At 39.7% G+C, this 24,748-nt stretch overlaps 1 protein-coding gene across 5 annotated transcripts; it reads right to left on the bottom strand.

Moving 5' to 3' along the window:
• Window positions 1–243: 243 nt before the first annotated feature.
• On the bottom strand, window positions 244–24,203 carry PRMT7 (protein arginine methyltransferase 7). Of its 5 annotated transcripts, none has more exons than XM_081200825.1 (18): window positions 24,063–24,203; window positions 21,484–21,652; window positions 20,035–20,071; window positions 17,678–17,827; window positions 16,127–16,235; window positions 15,672–15,784; window positions 14,882–15,123; window positions 13,745–13,925; window positions 12,156–12,283; window positions 11,792–11,930; window positions 9,625–9,708; window positions 8,285–8,332; window positions 7,938–8,027; window positions 7,006–7,167; window positions 6,384–6,458; window positions 3,783–3,943; window positions 1,664–1,760; window positions 244–503 (listed from the first exon to the last, which is right to left on the bottom strand). In XM_081200825.1, exons 2-18 carry the CDS (start codon window positions 21,576–21,578, stop codon window positions 342–344), a joined length of 2,073 nt encoding a protein of 690 aa, XP_081056951.1. In that variant the 5' UTR covers window positions 21,579–21,652; window positions 24,063–24,203; the 3' UTR covers window positions 244–341. The 5 variants fall into 5 exon arrangements, with proteins under 5 accessions (XP_081056951.1, XP_081056954.1, XP_081056952.1 ...); XM_081200828.1 differs by lacking the exon at window positions 24,063–24,203 and adding an exon at window positions 23,942–23,963 and having other exon boundaries at window positions 249–503; XM_081200826.1 differs by lacking the exon at window positions 24,063–24,203 and adding an exon at window positions 23,720–23,911 and having other exon boundaries at window positions 249–503.
• Between the last annotated feature and the right edge of the window lie 545 nt (window positions 24,204–24,748).

Raw genomic sequence — 24,748 nt, 5'->3', positions numbered from 1 at the left:
CAGCATGATTATATCTGAATATAGAATTATTACTATTCATAACCTGATTCAGGCATCATTTTTAAAGCTTTACATTTAGCCGGTATATATAGGATTTCGCAAGTAATCTCCCATCCAGGCATGAACCAGAGCCATACCAGCTTACATTTTAGCAACACGGCTGCATGTGTATACACCTTCAGACAATGCCTGGGGGGTCAGTAATAGCTGCTGTAACCCAAAAGAAGAGAAGAGAAGCCCATCATAACTATCTCTTGATATATTTATTAAGATCTGGTAAAAAAAAAAAAAGAGGGGAGGGGAGGGGGAACAGGAAGGTTTTTGATTGGAAAGCTGCCACATTAATCCAAGAGCTTGAAATCCATGATAACATTGCCTGTCTTTGGGTTGAAGCTTAGGGTGTATGCAACTGCAGAGGGGTTATCAATGGGAGGTTCTGACCCAGTATCTGAACTGAAGAAAAACACAGCCTGTTTGCAGTGGGGAGTCCATTGACAATAGCCCTGCAGAAACAAGCAGAAGAAAAATAATCAGCTCTGATAAAAAAAAGTACAGTATGCTAATTTGTCAAGACCAACAGTAATCACTTTACTTTAGGGTATCAGCATGCTGATTCATAACAGAATGTGTTGTTATTATCAATGAGGTCTGAATTCCATACATTCAGGGAACTGCTGCACCCAATCTCCACAAGTTGGTGGTCTTATATGCCTTCAGACTAGGTCCCTAAGACTTCTGACATCTGGTGCATAACTTGGTAATGCAAATTATTTTGCTCTTTGGAATGGAGGAAACAGCAAACTGGGCTGAACTAGAATGCCAATTACTTGATTACCTCCAAGATTTCTAAGGATGCAGTCCTATATAAATTTACATTGTATTGCACACACAAGGTTTCACTTCTGAGTACATATGCTTGGATCGGACTGTAAGAATTACAACATACAGACAGAAGCTACACTTTTAAAAAAAGGCTAGTGGGGGAACTTCCCCTATGCTCTGGGCTTGGCAGCAAAATCTTGAGCCTAGTGTGTTAACTAAAAATGGAACATAGCCATCCTAGAATACCTCTGACAGATGTCACACTTCTGAAAGACACAAATGAATTATAGCCTCTGGTTTATACATGTTTCCAATGAGGCTTCTAAACTGCATCCAAGCACATAGTTTCCACTGAAAAATTGCGAATTCAGATTTACAACATTTATAAAATGTTGGCAAACAGAAGAAGCCTTCTCTGTGGAGGTGTCTTCCCTATAGAACCATTTCCCCCATCAGCAAAGTCAGGTGCCAGAATTACTGAGCTTTGGAGACCACTTCTGCTCCCAGGCTTTTGCTGTTGTTTGACTCCAGCATATGGTACCATGTCTTAATTTAACCTGGATTGTTCTGGTCTTTTTATCGTTTTGTGGATTTTTATTGATTCTTACGGTTTTAAATTATTTAATGTGCTGTACAGCACCTTGGGATGAAATCTGAAAGGCGGTAGAAAAATATCTAAATAAATAAATTTGCCTAGCATTTCAGAGAAGACAGAAGACTGATTAGCCCCAAAATGCCCCAAACCATGAGATAGAAGTGAATCACTCAGATTAACATTCTTCTCCCTCGCCCCCCCCCCCAAATATGGAGCAGAGTGAAGATGAAAGAGCATTAAGCATACCTTTTCATTTGAAACCTGCACAAGCCCTGTGGTAACAGAAATGCTGGGTGTCAGATGATATTCCATCCACAGAACAGCTCCGTGGCTCTTCCCAGTCCTAGAAAGAAAGAAAGCCTCAAGTATTGATTTTCTGCTAACTTTGAAGAACACCAACACACTGACATACGCACAAATTCTTTTTGAAATATGAATAGTATCTTTCCTTCTTGGAAGCAGCTTAGGCCAGAGAGATGAAAGAGCATGAATGTTACACCTATGGGAGCCTGAAACTTCCATCAGCTGGCAGATGGATGTAGTAAGTAAGCGAAATTTCTTGCAGGAACCAAAACGATGCGTATAGGACAGTAACTGCAGTAACACATTAAAGACCTGAAGCAGGATCTTTCTGCCCTCTTTCATGCCTATATTAAGCCAAACCATGGCATAGCATGAATGAGCCAACATGTGGGCTCCTGGAGAGGAGACTGCAGCCATTTTTCACCTCCCCAGTCATTTTGCTGCTGCAGTGAGTTAATTTGTGGTTTGGCTTAGTGTGTCACGTGAAGCTGGGCTCATGGTTTAGCTCTTCCAGACAAACTACAAGCTGCATATCATAGAGCAAACCTTAGTTACAAGATGGTAGTTTGTCTGAAAGCTAAACCACAAGCGTGCAATTTCTTCTCCAGGAGCCGGCACGTTTCCACATGCATGCTAAGCCATGGTTTGGCTTAGTATAACTCATGAAGTGGGACCCAGCTTCTTTTGCATTCTGTCTTTCATTTTAAGATTCAAACTTCAATGCAAATATCTACTATTTTGGTCTTAGCTTAAATATCTCATGTGTAACTGATGTGATTGACTTGTTTGCTAGCACAAGCTATATGATACAGTCTGAAAAATCTACATCTGATGTTTAAACAAGAATCATGCTGGAGACAAATATTGATCTTTACTGCACAGGATGTTCCAATACTTTACAGCTGGTACAATGATAACACCATAATTTGGTTCAGTGGTAACACCACACACTGTGCGCTGGTTGAGAAAGAAATGATCAGCCAGGGAACAGATGGGTATATTTGGAGACGAGATATGAACGTCATTATAAATTGATTCAGTCATATGCTGAAATGTAATTTATACATTATTTATTAAGAGCAGTATGTTATCTCATACATGAAATATGTTAATTATTATTAAGCAAATTATAGAACTACAAAAGTTTTCTTCAGAAAAATGCATTATTAAATGTAAAAGTGATATGAATATGCTGTTGCTCTAAAATCTCAAACACCCATCTGATTTCAGCTCCCAATCTTATACCAAGTTACCTCCCTTGAAATAATGGGGTCTATTTGTTATGTTTGTTTATTGCTTTTGATTTCTAGGCCCTGAAATTTCCCCTCCTCCTTCTTTGTCATCCAGTCATGCTGTCTCAATTTTATGGTTGTTTTTTAGAGCAGCCACCAATTCCCTGGGATTTTTTTTTTTTTTTGTAAAGGTGAGTGTGCTTGGCATATTGCTAATACTGGCTCAGGCACTAAATTCATGGGAATGTTAAAAAGCATGTGGTTCCAACCAGGCTATTAAAAACACAATGAGAGATCCAGGAGAATTAGGAGGGACATATTCCCTTGTCTGTCCCTGTCAAAGATCCGCCAGGGTGACCTGGGCAGTTTCCATCCAAAAGCTAGACTGGAACAGATGCTAATTCTAGCGATATCAAGTGTGTTAATAATGATACTTGACTTTGCATGCACTTAGTGCTTCTAGAGTATTCAATGTGCCTCAGATATCACCTTAGTGCAATCCTTACAATTTCACAAAGTTGGTCAATTTTATATTTGTAGATGTGAGGCCTAGAGAGAACTAAGGCTACCCAGTGAAGTAATGGCACGATTCTTAGCCATTCTGCTGCGCTTTTAGGAACATAGGAAATTGTTTTATACTGAGTTAGGACATTTGTCCATTTTCTACACTGACAGTGGTTCTCCAGAGTTTCTCACATGGATATTTCCCAGTCCTACCTGGAGGTGCTGGGAATGGAACCTGGGGCATTCTGCATGGAAAAGAAAGAAGACTGAGCTACATGGCCACAGTCCTGCACAGGGCTTGCACATTTTCTCTTGGTGATACTCACTTTGTCAGATTTATGATGCCTTCGTTCTTGATAGTGTGTTCTGGCACAGTTTGATGGAAGTCAAATATCAAAATTTTCAGTGGATTGGATATTGATTTGCAAGGGTATTCCCACAGCGGGTGAGGTTCTGCTTCCCTTGACTCCCTGAAGTCCAAGGAGTTCTATGGAAGAAAACAAAAAGGGAAGCATTGAAGTGCTAGAATATTCACAGATCAGGTATTCATTTAAAATATTCAGAGAGCATTGACATACTGAGGCAAGATTAACTTTTAGCAAGTCAAGACAGTAACATTTATTTCACTTCTAAAGTGAAGAAAAGAGTCATTTCACTCATTTATAGAACCAGGCATTCTCTGGTAAGCTATTAGCCCAGCTAAAAACATACCAAAAGTCAAAACAACCAAATGCCAGGTGAAAACTCAGCAGATTCTGCCATTTGGAGTGTATGTGTTTATTCACCATAATGGCCAAATATTCTACAAACTTAGCGTTTGTTCTCTAGGATGACATCTGGGCTAGGTAAAGTATTATATTTTATGGATGACAGAGATGGATACTGCAAAGTGCTGGACTAGGCACTAAATGAATGAGCGTGCAGAATCAAACCCACAGCTCTCTCTGTCCAGCACATGCTACAGCCAGTCCAAAATTCTCAGACTGTGTGTATGGGAATAAGGCGAATTTGTTTTTAATTAAATTGATAAATTCTATTCTCTGCAACTACGCTCAAGTCTATTTTCCTTTTTACAGCAATCTTTGCTATAGCTTTGCAGCTGCTAGCACAACTCATTAAGCTTGTCATCCCAGACATTTCTAAGTAGTGCTTTCAAATAACTACACATTTTTTGCAATTAAGTTAATTGGTCCTGTGCTTTTGAACAATGAAGGCTGAAGACTTGCAAACATTCATTTTCATCATAAGAAGGATGTGGTATAAAAGTTCTTGTGGGAGTATTCAGTATTTTAAGTAACATCATTGGACCTTTATTTGTCTGCTAGCTTTTGTCTCCTGTGGAATTGCTACTGGAACTGTTTTCTATTGTTTGTGGCTGATTTTATTTAATTGGCCCTCTGTTTGTTCTGTTGCTGCATTTTTAATACTAGGCATTTGTACTATTTTAATGGGGTGTGTATATATGCTTTTTAATTACATTGTTAGAAGTAAGGTTTGTATTTTAATGATTTGTATTGGGTTTTAAAATGTTGAATATCACCTCAGGTTCCTTTGAGCAGATAGATGACTCATTAATAATAAGTAAATAAATGAAGAAAAGGTCATGCCTGGAAAGCTACAGATTTCATCAAACAGAGCTGCTCAGATTGTGGGAGGAAGAAGGGGGTGTTATAACAAGCTAACCTGAAGGGGGAAAAATCACCTATTCAGAACTAGGATAAGAAGCTATGGTTGGAATCCAGACTTAGTCACGCTTACAAGAGTCTCATTCATTCATTCATTCATTCATTCATTCATTCATTCATTCATTTGAAGATCACAAGGCAGTCTAAAATATAAAAACAAATACATATATAGCAAAATAACGAACAAATCCAACAAAGGTCATAGATTTTTTAATTAGCCAAAGGCAAACCTCCTTTGGGAGCGCATTCCAGAAGTGAGGAGCCACTACAGAAAAGGCCTGCTCTTATGTTGCTACCCTCTGGACCTCTCACAGAGGAGGCACATGAAGAAGGGCCTCAGGTGATGATTGCAGGGTCCAGGGTGGTTCATATGGGAAGAAGTGTCCTGATCCATTTGAAGGATTTATTGGTCAAAGCCAGCACTTTGAATTGGGCCCAAACACTAATTGGAAGCCAGTGCAGTCAGGCTGCCAAATAAATGGTACCTCAGCCATGATTTGATCCAATACTACATTTCCTAGCTATTGAAAATGACATAACAGAAAATGATGTTTAAAGAAACTAAGCGATATTTTATGAAGGAATCAAATCTTGTTATCAGAGGATGACCAACTGGCAGGCAATGAACCAGACATGACTCCTGCTTGTTTCAGTTTTTGCAACTTGTTATCCCACTTTAGCTGGGCAAGTGTCATGGGCCAAGCCCAGCTTCTGCTCTTATCAGTGTGTCTCCCATGGCTAAATGAGAGGAAGAGTCAGAGAGCTCTGTGTTATCAGAGACTTTTGGGGTGCCTCCTCATTCCATATGTGGTGACTTGAGCAATGTTCAGCAGCACCCTCTCATTTAAAGTACTGGGAGGGGCTGTGCTGTGATGATAGGGGTGGTTACACTGCCTAAGCCTTGTCAGTGTGGTTGCCATAAAAAGGACGGCACAAAGTGTGCCTCTCAGCTGGCCAGATCCCCTCTCAGCCCTTAAATGAGAAAACATGCCAAAGACCAACAAAGTGCCGCTGCTTGTTTCATGCCTGCCAGATTCTTTAGCTTGGGGGTGGGCAGAAATGACATTGGGGTTGATGGGGTCTGGCCTCCAAAAATCCTGTCACAAGCCTGAAAACCATTCCTGTACTGTATGTCCCATTTAATGCACAGGTTGGCTAGAAGCATGATTACAAGCAATTTACCTACAACTACATCTCTAATTCAGTTGGCATTTATCCAACACACAGGGAGGATAGTCTAACCTTTATCATCTCATCCATAATATGCACATCAAACCCTTCACAGGTACCACACGGGCTGCGGATTCGCCACAAGTCCTAGGGGGAAAGAAAAGGGGGGGACACAATGTTATTGTTCAGTGTTTTAAAATTAAATGAAAACATGAGAAATTGGATCAAAACTGTATATTTCATCACTCCCAGGAATATGACAGCTATATTTTGAGAATTAAATTGTTTCAAAGAAACAGAATGTCAAACGACCAGAATGTCAAACACACTTATCCACGATATATTAAAACCACTCCAAAAATAAACTCTTAATATATCAAGATAAAAACCACTTGAGGACTAAAGAAAAATGTTACAAACTAATAAAAACCAGATAATTAATTGTACTTTGAGGAACCTGTATCATTAGGAACTGATCATTTCCCCCTCTTCTCTTTTTCTTGTGTGTCATGTCTTTTTAGAGCGTAAGTCCAAGGAACTATCTTACTACTGATTTTGTAGCTGCAATCTGGAAGACTTTTTGGCTAAATGATGAAGTGCAATTTTTTTTTTTAATAAACAAAGTATAGTATTGTAACTAAACCCACCCACACTGCCCTGGGGGCAAAACAGAAACCAGACATAGTTTTGTTACCTTGAATTCCACAATCATCATGTGAAGTGAAGCAGACTGGGGCAGGACAGTCACATCGCTTGTCAGGTGGCTTGCCAGGGCTGTCCGGGCGTACCAGAAATATAAATTGTGCCATGGCAACAAGCTCGTAGAGAAGAAGGGTTCACCAATTAAAAGTGACACCTTGGGGTGGGGGAAAACATACAAGAGGCTCAGATGGGCAACAGGGTGACAGACCACACTTTGTACCATTTGGCAGGCCTTCCAAGTCTGTCATTCTGCATAGGTGGGATTGGTTGCCAGTTGGGTACATGCAATGTAGAATGGTAGCTTCAGTTGCATGGACTCCATGTGTCAATTCCAATGAACTGGACCTGGGTTTGCCACTGCCAGCCAGTCAGCCAGCTCTAAGATGATGGTAAAGATTGAACTAAACTCATACCATGACATATTGCCTACGTAATGCATCTATAAATGGTATGGCCCGTAACAGCCGCAATTTCACAGCACTTTGGGAGTGAACATAGAAAGCCCTTAACACATTTTTGTAGTAGTAGTAGTAGTAGTAGTAGTAGTAGTAGTAGTAGTATTTGTTTAGCTATAAAAGCCATAACAAACACAAAAACTAAACTGCCAGTCAATTTGGAAGAGGTAATTGTATCTTCTCAGTCTTGCCCAACATACTGAGTGGGTTCAGAGATCAAACCATGGTGTAGAGCCACAAAGCTCCTGAATACTTGTTCAAGAAGTGTCAAACCAAGGTTTCCGTTTATGTGTGAACTACCTCACAATTCTAAAGACCAGTAGTGGAGCTACTACTTAACTTTTATATATTGCATACAACTTCAGCGGCCAACTAATGAGGGAAATACCTCTTGACATGCTTTGTTTGATAAAGCTTATCCTCTCAAAGAGTAAAATGTTTTGGTCACACAGACATTTAGTTATCTTACCTTTTTATCTTCAAGATCTGAAGAGATCAACAATTCAGGATGTTTCTCTATTATTTTAATTTTATCTTCTAGATGATTGGCCTTAAAAATCTTTTTTATGAAAAAGAAAAGAAGAAAGGTCTTAGTGTTTTGTTTTTTACTGCTGTCCAAGAATGAAACCTCTTCCTAACTATGTAACGCAAAAACATTCTGAAATGTAAAATGACTTATTTTGGGTAACTAAAATTCTCTACTTTCATAGTGGGCAGGCACTTTTGCCATTACAAAAGAAAACAAAATAAACAGAAGGAGTAATAAACATAAGACAGCAGTTGCATGCAGATATGACTCCAATATTCATTACTTACTTTCTGCATGAGTGAATGAGAAACTGCAGAGCTCTCCAGTGTAAACACCTAGAAGAAGAACAGAATACACTGGCTTAATCAGACCTGCAATTTTGGGTGGAAATTTAGGAAGGAATACCTGTCCCATGAGCAATGAAAGGACCACACTGGTGATTCACTGGGGAAACTCCTATCCTTGAATGACGCTCTCCCTTCCATTCTGATTGGTGTAACACACCTTGGTTATGTGTGGTCTGTTGCCCTGCTCCACTTTGCAAGCAGCCAATAAAGACTCAAGAGCAAGACTTACAAAGAACATCAAGAATGTCCTGTATAGCAATTAACTGCTCAAATAAGCAGCGATCTACTTAAGTAATCTCAATAAAATAATTAAATACATAAATATATAAACATGCACAAATACTGCATGGCATGGCCCATTCCATTATATAACTTAGCAGTCAAATGCTCTGCCACTGAGCTATACCTGTCCTGTCCTGTCCCCTTTATAAAGATCTGAGGAATGAGATCATCACCCCACTCTTACTTACCATCCCAGGTCGCCCATCTGCGACCACATTGTTCTTTCTTTTATCAGATCAAAATGATCAGACAACAGCAAAGGTTGCTAGGTTTATCGAGGGTGCAATGAGATTAAAGGCCACTATCTGAAGGATAATCTTGGTCATTTGATTGCACTTTTTACCCACTGTTGTCTTTTTAAATGTATATATTGCTTGTTTTATGTTGCTAAGGCCATTGGCTAATGCGAATAAATTTTATCTATCTATCTACATAACTTAGCAGGACCTAGGGGATTAAGAATCCTACTCCAGTCAGTCAGCTGGATAACTGTTATCATGAGTAACATACTCTGCAAAACGAAATGTATACTGATAACAGTAACAGGTCTGTACCCAAGGAACTTACAAGCTAAATTTTGCCAGTAATGGATGCAACACAGAGAAGGCTGTTCCAAGAGAAACAAGACTAACAAGGGATGGGCATGGGCAAATGCAAATATTTTTACTTTGTTTCAGGAGGAGATGAGGACGAAAGGGTGCCAAAGCATCTAAAAAAAGGGGGGGGGTTGGAGGTTGGAAGAGAGGTATTGAAATAAAGAACACTAGTTACTCCCACTAGTTCTGGGAGTAAGAGGCCGCAACTGAGACTGAGTGGAGCAATTTCAGTGCTCAGAAGAGTTGTGGAAGACCAAACAAATGCCACAGACGGCTCTTAAGGAAAAGCACTGAAGATAAATAGATATAACATAATTTTTTAAAAAAAATGTATAAAGGAATTGAAGAGTCAGCACATATTAAAAATAGCAAACGTTTCAATGACGGGGGGTGGGGTTGTACCTCTTTTGCTCCAAGATGGTGAGCCAGCACAGGAAGGAGGGTGCCATCACTGATGCTGAGGCAAACACTGTTTGGCTTCAGAACCTTCAGAGCGAAAAGACAAGCTGTCAGCAGTTTCCTCCTTTCCAGATGCAAAAGGTCACTGATTAAGGACTGACACATTCGCTTGTTTGAAAGTACTAAGCACTGTTGCATCCCAAAAGCTGTCTAAAATCTCCATGTTTCAAGTAGAATTCATGACATTTTAAGGCAAAGGATGCATGTTTTACATTAGAAAGGTAAATACTTGTGAGAGGAATCCCACAAAACATTGTCACTATACATATTTATGGACTCAATTTTTAAATCCATGTTCTGTTTCATTTTACACCAAGACATGATCCAGTTAGCCAAGTCAGGTCATGAAGAAAAGTGAAAAACAAAGCAGTTTTTGAAAGAGTACATAGGAACCCAAGAAGAGCCTTTTGGATTAGGCCAGTGGCCCATCTATTCCAGCATCCTGTGCTTACAGCGGCCAATAAGATGCCTGTGGGAAACCCTTATGCAAGACCTGAATGTCACAGCATTGGCCCCTCCTTTGGTTTCCAGGAACTGATACTTGAGCAACTGTGGTTTGCAATACCTGGTGAAAGTAGCCAACAGAAACACACACCTTCAATGTCCATTCAAAGAAACTGGGCAGAAGGCTACCTGAAGTTCTGGTCTAACAGTCCTCTCTATGCTATTTAAGGATCCCACCATCATATTCTAACACAAAGATAGCCAAAATGGTTCCCTCCACATGTTTTGGACTATAACTCCCATCATCCCTGACCATTGGACATGCTGACTGAGGACACTACTTTTGCTACTCTTGCCCTAGTAGTTAGGAAGGATTAAAAATTGTTTGTAAGGTTTTTACATCCAGTGCTGACAAAATGCTGGTTCTGTGTAATCCATGCCTGGCAAATTATGACCCAGCTTCACAGTCACATTCTCCTCTCCACGCCCTCCACCCACATTAGTCCATTATACAATTCAGGAAAGGTGCCTTTTAAATTGTCACAGAGATTTATTATGGCATTCACTGGTGTGAGATAAAACCCACTTTGCCAGACATACATACATAAATTCGCTATAACTAAGGCTAAGCAATGGAGCTGTGGAATTTTATCAATGAATCACCATATTTCAGTCATTAGGTGCTGATGAAAAGATAGCACAAAAGATTTAGAAAAAAGATTTACTTCAAGTGCAGAGGACAGGGCAACCAGATGGAACCGAAGGACAAACTTAGCTGACAGGCTTGCTGATCAAATATGCTGTTCAACACTATACTTGCTCTAACTGGAAAACTCAACCTCTAACTTAGGCTTGTATAGTTAAATCTATCTTTTTACAAGTTTGTATCATTAAACAAAAAAATGTTCCCAAGCATCACTTTAAAAATCAAATAATTATAAATGATTTTTTTAAAAAGAAAAACAACCTGCTCCTTGGTTCCTTGTAGATTTTTATTTTATCTGTATTGCTTAGAGAGATTTTAGAAACTCTCATAGCATCTCAAGATAGGCAAGGTCTTAACAGGCATATCTTTAGACACTACAACAGACACTACAAGAGATTTAAATTCTTAAGTCACAGGTAGGCAACTTGCAGCCCCCAACATCTCCTGCAGTTGCCCCATTATTCTGTCCCATCTGAGTTCCTACCTTCCTGTTCATTTTGTTGTTGCTCATCCTGGTATTTCTACGTAGTTACAGAACAAATGCAAGAGGCAGTATTTTATTTAATAAATATAATCTGATTTTGTTTTTTGTTCGTTTACCAGGTTGTACGGTTTTCCCCAGCTATTTAAAAACAAATTGGTGGACTTCTGCTTTGTTCTCATGTGCATTGCACACTAAAGTCAGAAAGAAATTACTTTCACTTGCTTTCCAGAATGATAGCTGTATTGGTCCATTGCATTAAAAACCATACAGAATTCCCTGCAACGGGAGGTACATCAAGTATCAACAGTGAATAAGCAAAACAGTATGCTGGCTTTGTGACTCACCATCTCCTCTAATAAGCTAAAAAAAGAAGCAGGCATGTACACAGCTCTTCACCCAAATTCAGTGAAGTGATGCCTAATGTGCAGAGATTGAGGCAAGAAGATACCATATTGGATTTGGGAAATCTTACTCACTTTCTGCATAGCCTGTAAATACTGCGCTGTTCGATTCTGATCGTTGAGTTCTCCAAACCGTGGCCTATTCCACAACAGGTGGGCCTGACACCTACACACAGGACTTTCAACTTGGATAGCAGTTGTGGCGTCTTCATTTCTAAAAACATTTGAATGAATGAAACCAACTCATTTCTGTTTGCCCCAGATAATGTTTACATTATAAATGGTTTTTACCAGCTATGCCTGGTGCAACACCTATGGCCATTCATGGACTGGGAGAGTAACCCTCCCCAACTTACATTCACTGAGAAAACAAACTATCCCAGCCTGACAGTCTTTGCTCAATCATGAGTATCCCTTTCTGCCTCCTATCTTTAGTTACCTGCCTTTTTGAAGCTTATACCACACAGAGTAGTCATCATGAAAGGCAGTCAGGCCCACACTCTGGCCCTGGAGAACAAGTTCTTCATTTGGAAGGAAATAGACGCACTGCATCCAATGATCTCTCCACTGGAAAGGTTTAAACAAAATGGAAAAGGGGCAGACAATTAGTAATTCAAAATAAAAATGGATTGTGTGGGATAAAAAAACCAAACAGTAAATGGCAATGGGATAATGCAGATAACTTCATTTTCTCAGCCCTACCTGAAAACGCTAGAGATTAAACATGGAACCTCCTGCATGCAAAGCAATTGAGCTACAGCTGTGCATGCTTATGCATTCAACAGAAAGAAACACATCAAACGCTGGCAGGATCCCTGTCTGACAACCAAGTGACATATAGTGCCAAGGATGTGACACAAAGATATACAGGAGAAAGTAAAGGAGTGAAATAAAGAACACAATTTGGGCAAGTTCCAATGCTTGTTCATACCTAAACAACCCCACTCAAGATAATCTGAAGAAGTGTGCTTGCACACGAAAGCTCATACCAAGAACTAACTTAGTTGGTCTTTAAGGTGCTACTGGAAGGAATTTTTTTATTTTGACTATGGCAGACCAACACGGCTACCTATCTGTAACAGGAACCCCACTCAAGGTTTACCCTGATACAGCTTTAATGCTGGGAACTGCCTGTTTTACAATGTAATCATGAGGAAACATTCACAGCAACATAATCTCTTATTGTTTAAAGGATTCATGGAGATTTAACATCACCCTTCTGCCTTTATTTAATGTTCTGCTGTCACTTTTCACATTCATTTCTATAACCACAATGTCCAAAAACATACCTTTTCTTTAGTGAAATTAGGAATTGCAGAAAGCATATTGCCTACCCTGATGCATTCTATGCTAGAAAAGTCAAAAGATGATGAGATGGCAAATCCAATAGAATCCTAATCTTACTTAAAGTCACTAACCTGCTGCAATCATAGAGCATTGTTTATTTTTGTACAACTCCATCCATGGCAGTAAGTAGCTAAAAAACTGCAAGCGGCCATATACTTAGGGACATTATTATCAAGATTTGGACAATTTTAGGAGAACTAGTTTACTTCTGAAAGTTTAGCACAAATCTTTAGAATCTTTATGAGCATTCTCTAAAGGCTGAGCAATACTGAATTATGGTCCAACTAAGATGCAACAAACAACATGCACAAAAAATTCCAAAAGCATAACTATGCAGACATTCATGCAGCTGGTGCCTTGGGTAAGTTAGATCACTGGCCTCTAAACATGCTATGTCAGCACACAACATCCACTCATGCCTATCATACTAACAATGCCTGCACAGGGGGTGGTGACCCAAGTCAAATGAGATGCCTGTATGGAATTGCACATGGACTTGGTTTTGTTCCCCTCCCTTGGTGAATGTCCGGAGTCAAATTCGAATTAGGCCAAAAAGTGAAAATGGCGCATTTTACAGAGCTGGACAAATTAGCATCTGCCCACATATATGGCTTTAGTTCAATCTGCCAGCATTAAAATATTAGGAAGGCAATAGAATTTACAAGAGGTTCAGTACATTACCGGGATATCTTCAGAGGTGGATTGCACCCAATATGGGGCCATCGTACATTTTATTGACCCAGCGGGGTCCATGTCAATATCCCACCAGGACAGGACCACTTGGGCTTTGCCCGACTTTATGGCCTCCAGATGTACTGTGTAGTAGGCAGAGGCTCGGCTTACTGGCTTACTGAAATCTACACTGTGGAAAATAATGAATTGCAATCAGTTCATTTTAAATAGCTACTTATTTTCATTCAGGTTGTTAGGCAGAAATAAACATTGTGATTCTAACCACAAACATACACACAGAGCAGAATTGATAAACACAACGATGGAACTGAACAGAGCTCTTCTAAAAATTGTAGAAATTGAAACTGCATCTGACAGTTTTGACCAAGAGCAGCAGCAGTCAGTCATCAATGAAACATCACAATGCATTAAAGTGCTCAGCAACTTCTCACCAACAACTTCATATACCATCAACCATTTGATCTTAGGAGTTTGCTACTTCCCTCTTAAATGTATTTATAATATATATGATACCCAGGTGTGTCTGTGTAAGGACAAGTACTTAAACAAACAAACCATCAAACAAACAAGCTACCAGTTTCCTTCAAGAACAATTCAGAGTGCAAGTTTTAACCTATAAATCTCTAAATAAGGGGTGGGGAACATATAGTCCTCAAGATGCTGTTGGAGCTCTAACCCATCAACCTCCATTAGCATGACCAAGAATGATAGTTGCAGTCTAGCAACACTTGGAGGGTCATAGGTTCCCACCCACCCCACTTGCAAAATGGGTATATGAAGGACCACCTTCTCCCATATCAATCCCATTAGTAAGCTCTTCAAGGAAGGAGACATGGTTCTGAGGGGCCTCATTGGCTGAAATGAGGTGGATACCAAGGCCCACCACCCATTCATTTAGCACCAAATCTGATGGCTTTTAGACCACCAAGCAGAAACATTTGTTTTCCTTGGCCTTTGTGGGTTTCTGGTGTGGCTTTGAATTTTCCACAGACTATGTTTTATTATATTATTTATTATTTTATGAGGCACTGTTTTAAAATGATGTTTTAAGCTGCCTTGATAATCGAAGATTAAAAGGCGGAGTATAAAAATGGTTTAAACACATAACATAAAAGTGGCACTCACCTGAACATTGTAACAACGTCACTGAGAGGCGTGAAGTCATGCAAGGACACCTGATTCAGTTGGATATCATAGACTGAAGGAGCACCAGGACAGTTCTCCATTTCTGGTGGTGAGACAATAATCTTCTCACTATCTTCTGCTTGAATATGAATGGGAAATAGCTTGTTCCAGGACCACATTCTTTGGGACTCCACTAACTGGGCGTATACTGTTGCCCTGTGAGGCACTGCCTCACATCCTTCCTAATCATTTGAAAACAAAGAGAAAGGAAACTGAGCAAGGTTCATTATATGCCCTTGGAATAAAATCAAGCTCTGAAATGTGAACTTCTTAGAAAATATATAGGCTGTACATAAAACTTGGATTCTGGGCGTAAATATGAGGCCCACTCTTCAATACCTTTGAACCTTCTCTTTACATGCGTTTCTATTTATCTCACAGTCTGATGCCATAATGTTTACTTGGAAGGTATTCCTGTTGAGTTAAATGATGCTTGTCCTCAAGTGGACAGAGAATCATATATTTACTATACTTTGCATTTTTGTGCCAAAAATATGTGAAAGCTTTCTCAAAGTTAGTTGTTTCTTAAGCCATGTGCAACCAACACAGATACAGATTATGACAGGTCTATTATGAATTTTGAAGGCCATTTTGAATATCTTCAGTGAAAACTAACAGTAACAAAACCGATCAAAAACAAAGAAATGATTGGTTACAATGAATCTGCGAGCTTGGAAGAATAAAATTTCTGTTACATGACACCATCTGTGAACAGTGCTCACTTCCTTACCTGTACAAGACATCTGTGGGCATGTTCATAAGACGGTAAAGCTCCCTCCCCTATCAGTTCAGTATCAAAAAGCTCTGTTATCAGGATGTTTGCGCGACACTGCATGTCTCCATCTAGGAAGCATAGCACAAGACAAATAGGAGTATGCTGGTTTCTTTCTCTTCTCTTTCTTTTTCAAAGCAGGCTGCTGTGCTAATGTTAAGTCACCTCAAATAGGAGATAGGGAATGGCCTCAGGACTGCTTCTGTTCTCTTCTATACAGCTGTGACCCTTCTGTTCTTCCTTCTCATCCCCTCCCTTCCTTGAAATCAGAGGAAGCCAGCCTCTATTATATGTAAACCGCCCCAAAAACATGTCTGAAGGATGGCATACAATTTGTTTTAATGAAACAAAGAACTAAATAAAGATATCCTTTGTTCCAAGCAACATGAGAATACAGTCCACATTAATCTCACCAGGCCCCACTGTGACTTCAGTGGAGTGCTTGTTGATGATCTTTATCTTGTCGCTAAAGCCATTTTTCTCCACTATCTTCACAGCTGTATCAGCCATAGGTTTGAAGACCTGCAGTATAATAATTATTATATTTAGATAGATCTGAAGTAACATTTGAATCAGGTACTTCCTAGGACACAGCACAGAGACACAGCCATTACACTACACCAGCTCTCAAGAACACAACCAAGCTAATGGCACCTACATTCAAGGTGCAAACACCACCAGAAAATTACTGTATTGTGTTACGGGAAATACTTACCACAGGATAAACATTTAAGCACATTTAATCCTGCCAAATAGAAGACTTAGTAGGTACTGGGTTGCACCTGTCTGTGGCTTTTTCCAAGGAGATGAAAAATGTGTTTGTTTACATAGTTTATATCACACACCTTAAACATAAATGTATGTGCCCTGGGCAGATAAGGGAAAAATACAATTGAAAACTACTACTAAGTTAAATTAAGCATTCAAACTAGCACAACAAATGAGAACAACCAACTGCTGTTTTATATTAAGAATCCCTGCCTATATTTTATCATCTTGCATGAAAGATCTAATCACTTAGGCTTCAATCCTATACACATAACTCAATGGTGTTTATGTCTGAGCAGCCATGCATAGGATTACTCCATTAGTGCCCAGTTTCAGATCCAATACATACAAAAGTTGGATGGGATTTTTAACTGGTCTAGGCAACAGAAAGAAACTGGGTTTCTAATAAGAGCCAAGAGTCTGAGCTTTGGCAAAGACTGAGAAATCTAACTTTGTCTTCTCAAAAACACAGATGAGACCTCCAATGAAGCACATACCTCCTGGCAATGTTAAAATGTGTAACTAATTAAGGCATGAACCCTGGCAAAACAAGACTGCCTTCCACCGCCAAAGCTGCCAGAAATGAACTGCTTCTTGCCAAAATGTAAATATGAAACGAAAGTTGAGGGGGGAAACAGATGGCTACACACCACCAGTGACCAAAAAGTCTCCTTTCATGAGTCAATGCTTTTTCAAAAGCAAAAAACAAACCCAAATTAAAATTAAAGCACTAAAATTCATTTCACTATTACTCTGAATAAATATCTAACATTAAAACTTTCCTAAGACACCATACAGCGATCCAGACCTACTCATGCTTAGAATAGCCCCATCAAAATCAATGGGATGAATAATCATGGATAGTTTAAGCATCTATATTAGGCACAGCTAGTCTGGATTAAGCTCAGAGATCCCTTGGTTGCTTTGCCCCATTTTCAAGGAGTGGGGAATACAAAGTAGACTGAAATGCACCATCCAAAGTGAAGTTTCTTGAACACTGTGCTTTACTAGCAATGATAAGGACAACAAACACTAAATATTAATGCAACGTTTCAGGAACAAAAGAGAGCCACACAGACTAAAGCAATATTAGTCCCTATCACATACAATTTTGTTTACAAATCTGCTTTAAGGATCTGCCTCCTGCATAGCGATTTCTATATGGTACGTAGGGACAGGGGAGCAATGATACCTACCTCAACAGCATAGCAGAAATCTGCCCCGGCTGTAGCTGCCATCATAGACAAGAGTCCAGTGCCAGTCCCAATGTCTAGGACAATGGCTCTGTCTCCTCTTTCCTTCACTCTGTCCACTGCAGCACGAATACCCTGAAAATACTTTGCATTCTGTGGAAAAAGACAAACCTGACAGTTACTTCAACAAGACCAATGTTTGTTTAAATGTGAGACACATGGCCTCCAAGGTTAATAAATTTGAATCTGCAAGCATTTAAATGTCGTGGGTTAAAAGGCATTATCTTTTCAGTGGATGATCAATATGCAGATCCATAAGATTTTGTTTGCAGTACACTTATTAGAAGCCTGATAAATTCAGTATGATCTCCATGATAAATGTCTGAAAACATTAAAGGGAGGAAAAGCTAAAGCTAAATACTATTCACAAGAATGCAGCCCCAGCACTTTAAGAACTGATATTCCCATTACTCTCGTTCCCAATCCTCTTTAAGTATTTAATTCTAAATAAAACTTTTAAACCCTCTAAATATTGGAATACACAGCAGCAGAGGCTTGGGATGCTTTGCACTGCTTTAAGTGAAATGGTTAGTTTGCCTACAATTTTTCATCCTTTTCCTGCCAACTCTTTTAAAATAGAGACACCTGGGAATTTGCAAGTGTTAAAAGCCCGATACAGATGGACAAAATTCCCTTCAGGAAGTGATTTCTGACAGGCCTTTTTGATCCCTGACATCTTTTTTTAAAAGAAATGTCACCTTCTTAAAAAATTAATTAAAGGAACAGCTACCCAAAAAAGCTAGTGAGATAATAAACACATTTCTTAGCTTTGTCAAGATTTAATTTTGAAACAGTTCATTTAAAAAAAAAAACTTTTGAGAATCACTGGGGGCTTCTTTTGAAGAATATTTAATCTTGCCATCTGAAAAGGAATTTTATTGAAGAGGAAAGCAGGGTACATGAATATCGCAGAAGCCCTTGATAAGCAGATGGAATGTTCACAGAGGGTTCATTATCAAAATGCACTCATGACTAGACAGGATCCAAAGGAAATTGAATCAACTAACTAATGCATTTTAAAGTAATCTATGCTTTGTTTCTCCAAATTTAGCACTAAAACTTCACGTCATTCTATTAAAATCAAATTAAAATAAAAGTGTTAGTCAAAATATAGTGTTGAACCACTGATTGTTTTCTACAAGTCTAGTCATCTTGCTCAATTATCCATCAAACAAATAACCTCGAAAAGCCAACCTCAAAGCATTTGTTTTCTCTTTAAAATTCTATGCTGTCTTAAACTTATACAAACAGGAAATGCCTTGATCTCATATTCATGATGGTAAGAAAATAGGAACTGCTGGCAAGATTGATCTCAAGGGGCTATCACAGAAATAATATAAAATGCAGCTGAAAGACCACAAACTCATTAAAAATAAAAGTGTTGTAAGTTTTCCCTTAAATAGTTTTGGACCCACCAGGAATGTGTCACCGGAAAAGGGAGAAAGACCCTGTGGCTGTGATACTGAAGTCGCTTCCTTGAGAAAGGGCTTCTGGGAAGAGATGGGTTGCACCGCACAGCAGTTGGCAAGAATGTGTTTGCTAATAGTCTCACAAACCTGATCAGGAGAGCTTTAAACTAAATCCTGAGGGAGAGAGCGACAATACTACAGAAAACAGGGGAACACCTGGTACCAGGAATAATAGCTTCACAGGAAACTGAGGTGGTGCTACAAAAACCTGCTAAAGGGGCAAGAAACTGCAAGAAGGAAGCAGCTGGAGGGAATGACTCATGGTTTCAGTTGTGTCTATACTAATGCACAGAGTATGAGAAACAAGCAAGACAACAGCTTCAAGTTACAAGAAAGAAAATTCCAACTACACTCACGGGAAAATGTGGCGTTATCTCTTAATCAAATTAAATTTTGACATGTGCCATGATAAAAGTCTGTAATTTTGTCAGGACAAGTTATTTGTTGTTTACTGTTTTAACAATTGTTTTCTCAAACATTATCTTCTGTACCATGAAAATAAATAAAAACATTATTTTAAAAAAGAAGAATGTTCTGATAGTAAGAGCTGCTCAACAGTGGAATGGAATGCCTCAGAAAGTGTTGGACTCTCCTTCAATGGAGGTTTTTAAGCAGAGGTTGGATGGCCATCTGTCATGGATGCTTTAGTTGAGAATCCTGCATTGCAATGGGTTGGACGGGATGACCCTCAGTGTTCCTTCCAACTCTACAACTCTATCATTCTATGATACTATAAGCCAGTGGAACAAAGTTAAGGTAATGGAAGCTAATGAGGCAACTTTCAGAATCCCAACAATCAACTTTTTAAAAAAGAAAACAACAATTACTTACTCTGTCTTTGTCATTTAACATGTCTGCATAACACGACCTGTAAGAGAGTTTAGATTACAGATCAAAAACAGTTCAGACAAACAGGACCAGTGTTACTATTAAAATATCCAACCAACAAAGTGCTGTACAATTGAGGATGCTTTCTCCTTCTGTAGGCTTGACAAATGGTGAGTCATCCCGTTAAAAGTTATTACCAGCTATTCACAAGAAGATGAACCTTAACTGCAGGAAACTAAAGGATGAAATCCTATGGAAACTTACTTTGGAGTAAGTTCCCTTGTGCTGCGTGGGATGTACTGCTGAGTACAAAGGCATAGGGCTAAGGTGTAAGATCCATGCTATGTTAGGGTTGTTGCTATATACTACTAGGATTTTGTTCAGTTTTTCCCCACTTGCACTGCATACTGTTAAAGTCCAGGACAACAAGGCTGTAGCTTCTGAAGGAGAGTCAGGAGATAGCCATAGAGTATAACACATGGGATCCTGCAACAAGCTCAGATTAAATGTGCACTTTTTGTTTTCTTCAGTTCTAATCAATCCTATTTTAAAAGGAATGAGGAATCAATTCCTTTATTTTAGAACCAACTGAAAAAATAAATCACAGAGTAGTGAGCTATTTTCTGAGTTTTGAAGAACTTTTATCAGAACTTAAGAAATGCCCTGCTGACTTGGACCATAGCCTTATCTAGTCCAGCATTCAGTTCTCAGATGGGATGACCAGATGCTTATAGGGCACCACACGAAAGACACAAGTGCTATTGCACTCTCCTGCTCATGGTCCCCAACCAACTGTATTCAGAGACATACTGCCTCAAATATTCATGATGATACTCTGACACAACTATCAGGACTAGTAGCCATTAACAGTCTCATCCTTCCATGATTTAAAACAAAAAGGTATGCATGCATGAGAAAAAAAGGTAGGAGGGGATGTTCCTTGTCACATGTCATAGTCTTAAAATAGTAATTTAAGAAGCTCTTCAAAGCCTAAGTAGATTAGAATGTGACGAGTGCCAAAGGTCACAGGTTGCACGAAGGGATGCTGGCACAAAGAACCAATCAGCACTTCCTCCTTGGAAATATAAAAAAAGTTATTTGAATCCATCTTTAGCACTGTGTTGAACTCGAGTTCCTTGTTAAACAAACAAAAACTTTATGATGTTATTAGATATCTTTTTTCACTCTTGCATTCAAGTTTCATTTTCATCACAGTTTTTTATCAGTTTTTTATCCATCCCCCCCCCCAAGAGCTCAAGTAGAACACATATCCCCACTGCCAGTCTCACAACGATCTGGTAAACATGCTAGGCTGAGCCCAACACCAACCAGTATGCTTATGTGGCTGCACATTGATTTGAATCCAGGACTCATTAAGTCTAAACCATCATGTTGGAATACACACTGGCCTGTCACAATAATGCATAAAATAAAAGCCAACTCCCACTATACCTTGCAATTTCCTGATGATAATCATAGTTCTCATCTTCCTCCAACCACTCCACTGCTCCAGTGGTTGGATTGGCTCTTCCGCAAAAAACCTTCATTCTTGCCCTGGTTTGTCGTTTTGAGGAAAGCTTTTATTCAGATGATCTCTAGCTTTTGATTCATTATCAGAAAACTATGGCAAAAGGAAAGAAGTTACCATTTAGAAGGAGATAAATTATTTTTAGGTGTTGTTTTATTGATATTATTTGCTGTTGAGTTGCTGCTGCTATGGCTTTATGGTGCAAATTAAGAGTATTGCTTTGTATAATTGCTTATCTATTAATTGTTAGCCATCCTGAGCTCCAGATTAAAAAAATAGCAAGATATAAGAATCTTGAACATATAAAATAAATGCTGTTGTTAACAAAACTAAGCCTTGAATGCTTCTGACATAGGAATTTGCCATGTGCCATCATAATGCATTACATGAGGTTTAGTGGCTGCATTTGTAAAGCAGTATGCATGTGTATGTTGGAAGTGAATGGCACTCCAGACTGCCATGTAAAAATGGTGCTGTTTTAATGCAGAAGTATGTAATGGTGACCAAGCTATTCCTGTGTAGATAAGGCAAACAGGTGAGACCTGAACCAAGCATCTTACAGTGGTGCCTCGCAAGATGAAATTAATCCGTTCCGTGAGTCTCTTCGTCTTGCGGTTTTTTCGTCTTGCGAAGCACGGCTATTAGCGGCTTAGCGGCTATTAGTGGCTTAGCGGCTTTAAGAAAAAGGAAACAAACTCGCAAGAACTCGCAAGACGTTTTGTGAAGCAAGCCCATAGGGAAATTCGTCTTGTGGAACGACTCAAAAAACAGAAAACTCTTTCGTCTTGCGCGTTTTTCGTCTTGCGAGGCATTCGTCTTGCGAGGTACCACTGTACTTCAATCAATCAATTCCTGCTATCTTAGTCAGCCTGCTCCTAGTTGTAACTCCTAGTTAGGACTAGAATCTGGTATGTTGTACCTTTTCCAAGTTTAGACACATAACCATGGGTCTTTCGGACAGTTTCTTAGTCTTGTGCCAGAGAGGAGGACGAAGTGAGAATTCTTTGTAGGGTGGAGTAGGAAAGGACATAGGACTTAATCTGATTTATTCATTTTGCTTCCACACATTTTATTTACTAGTTCCTACTTCTACCACTGTTGAAACATATTAACGCACAATGTTACAAATATTTACCATTATTGTAAAAATACATTCCAGGGGAATCAGCTGCAGCAAAAGAGTTTAAGGTACTAAAAAACTCTTTTGTTGTAAAATTAAGGTACACTATAGTCACATACTGTAAACAATCTAATATGCAATACCAAATACAACAGTCTTAGACTTGAAATTAGGAACACCCAGGCTCACTGTGTGACCCTGGTGCAATTGTCCTCTCTTAGTCTAACCTACCTCACAGGGTTCTTGTGAGGATACAACTAGTGAAGGTGAGGAGAACATGTATGTGGATCCCAAGCTTCTTGGAATGGTGGGATAAAAATGTAATCTCTTCAGAACTCTAGACCTCGCGGCCCACAACACTCTCAAACTGTTACTAAAGTGGCAACATGTTTCCAGCACAAAACGTAAGAATGTAAGAAGAGCCTGCAAGGACCAATGGCCCATCTGGTTTCACAGTGCCCAACCAGATGCCTGTGGGAAACTTTCAAGCAGGACCCGAGCACTCCTGCTTCACATGGTTGCCAGCCACTGGTATTCAGAAGCCTTGCTGCCTCCAACTGTGAAGGCAGAGCTGAGCCATCATGGCTAGTAGCCCTTGATAGCCCTCTCCTCCATGAATGTGTCCAGTCCTCTTTGATAGGTATCCAGGTTAGTGAACTTCATTGCTTTCTGCGGAAGAAACGCCATAGTTTCGCTAAGTGCTGTATGAAGCAGCACCTCCTTTTATCCGTCTTGAATGTTCCAATATCCAGTTTCACTGGATGTCCGAAGGATGTTAGACGGAAAGACTCTGCATGTGCACATTAAATCCTTGCCCTTATGTTCTCTTTTTGGAGGGAGGGAGGCTGGCTTCATTCCCTGAGGTGAAACTCTGCATATCCTCATGACCATTTCAGTCTTAGGTTCTTTTTTGGGGGGGGAGATAAAGAGGATGGCTTCTTTCCCAGTGGGGAACTCTGCACATGCTCCTGGATCCTTTTGTCTGAAGAACTACTAGCTAGGAACTACAGGTACTAGCCCAAGTTTGCTTTCTCTCCCACCTTCCTTCCTTCAATTCTTCCTTCCAATCGTTCACGTATCTCAGATTGCTAGTCCGAGAGCAAGGGCTGATCTCTGGAAGGGGCTCTGGGAGCCCGCCTTAGTGTTTGTTTGTTTTGGGGGGGCGACGCTTTTAAATGAATAAATGAGAATGAACTCTAGACATGTTCAGGAGCCCCCTTGGCCAGGACTTCTGCGCAAGAATGACAAAAGAGCTTCCTAACTGGGACAGAGTGCGCTGCTGAGCCTCCTACGCTCTACTTGAGGGTCGTCAGCTCGAAATTCCCCCCGCAAAAACCAGTCAAGCCTCCCCACCCGCCTCTAACGGTCACTCCGATACCTCACCTTGCCTCCGCCTGTCAGTCAACGCTCGTCTCACGCGCTAGGCGCCGCCATCTTCCCAGGATGCAACGCGCTCAAAACGGGAAATAGCGGGGGGGGGGGAGGACCCCACCATTACTATTTACCTCTACTTTCACCGCACACCATAGAGAGAAACAGTAAACAATTTAAACACTTCCGGTTGCTGTTAGATGCCTCCGTGTGCAGGGCAAGATGGCAGCAGAAAGCTAAATGGAATACAGAATAAATATTTTAAATGTACATCCCTCATTTTTTAAAAAGCTCAAGAACTGCAGCGAAAAAGAATATAACAAGTACAGTGGAAATATAATCAATCGATATGCATGAAAAAGAACCCTTTTGATGGAGAAACGGATTCTCTTTATAATGCACTAGGGAAATAAGATTCAGGATAGCGTGAACTCGTTTGCGTTGGCTGGAAGCTTGTAATATTGATAGGTTATACTTGGTTTTGGTACGGAAATTCGTCGTGCTATGCAAATATCCCTTTTATTTCTGGCGTTTGTTACCATGATAGTTCTCCACTGAAAAGCGGGAGAGAACTAGTATCAATGTAAGATTTATATAACATAATGTCAGGTACAATGTAATGTTACGACATAACGGCCATGAAGCTCACTAACCTCTCTGACTATTATTTTTGCTATTTGTTAATTAATTCTACTCAA

Source organism: Podarcis bocagei (assembly GCF_964188305.1).
Source record: "Podarcis bocagei genome assembly, chromosome: 7".
NCBI classification, from domain to species: Eukaryota; Metazoa; Chordata; class Lepidosauria; order Squamata; family Lacertidae; genus Podarcis; species Podarcis bocagei.
Note: the sequence above shows the minus strand (reverse complement) of the source record. Positions and strands in the feature narration are given on the sequence as shown.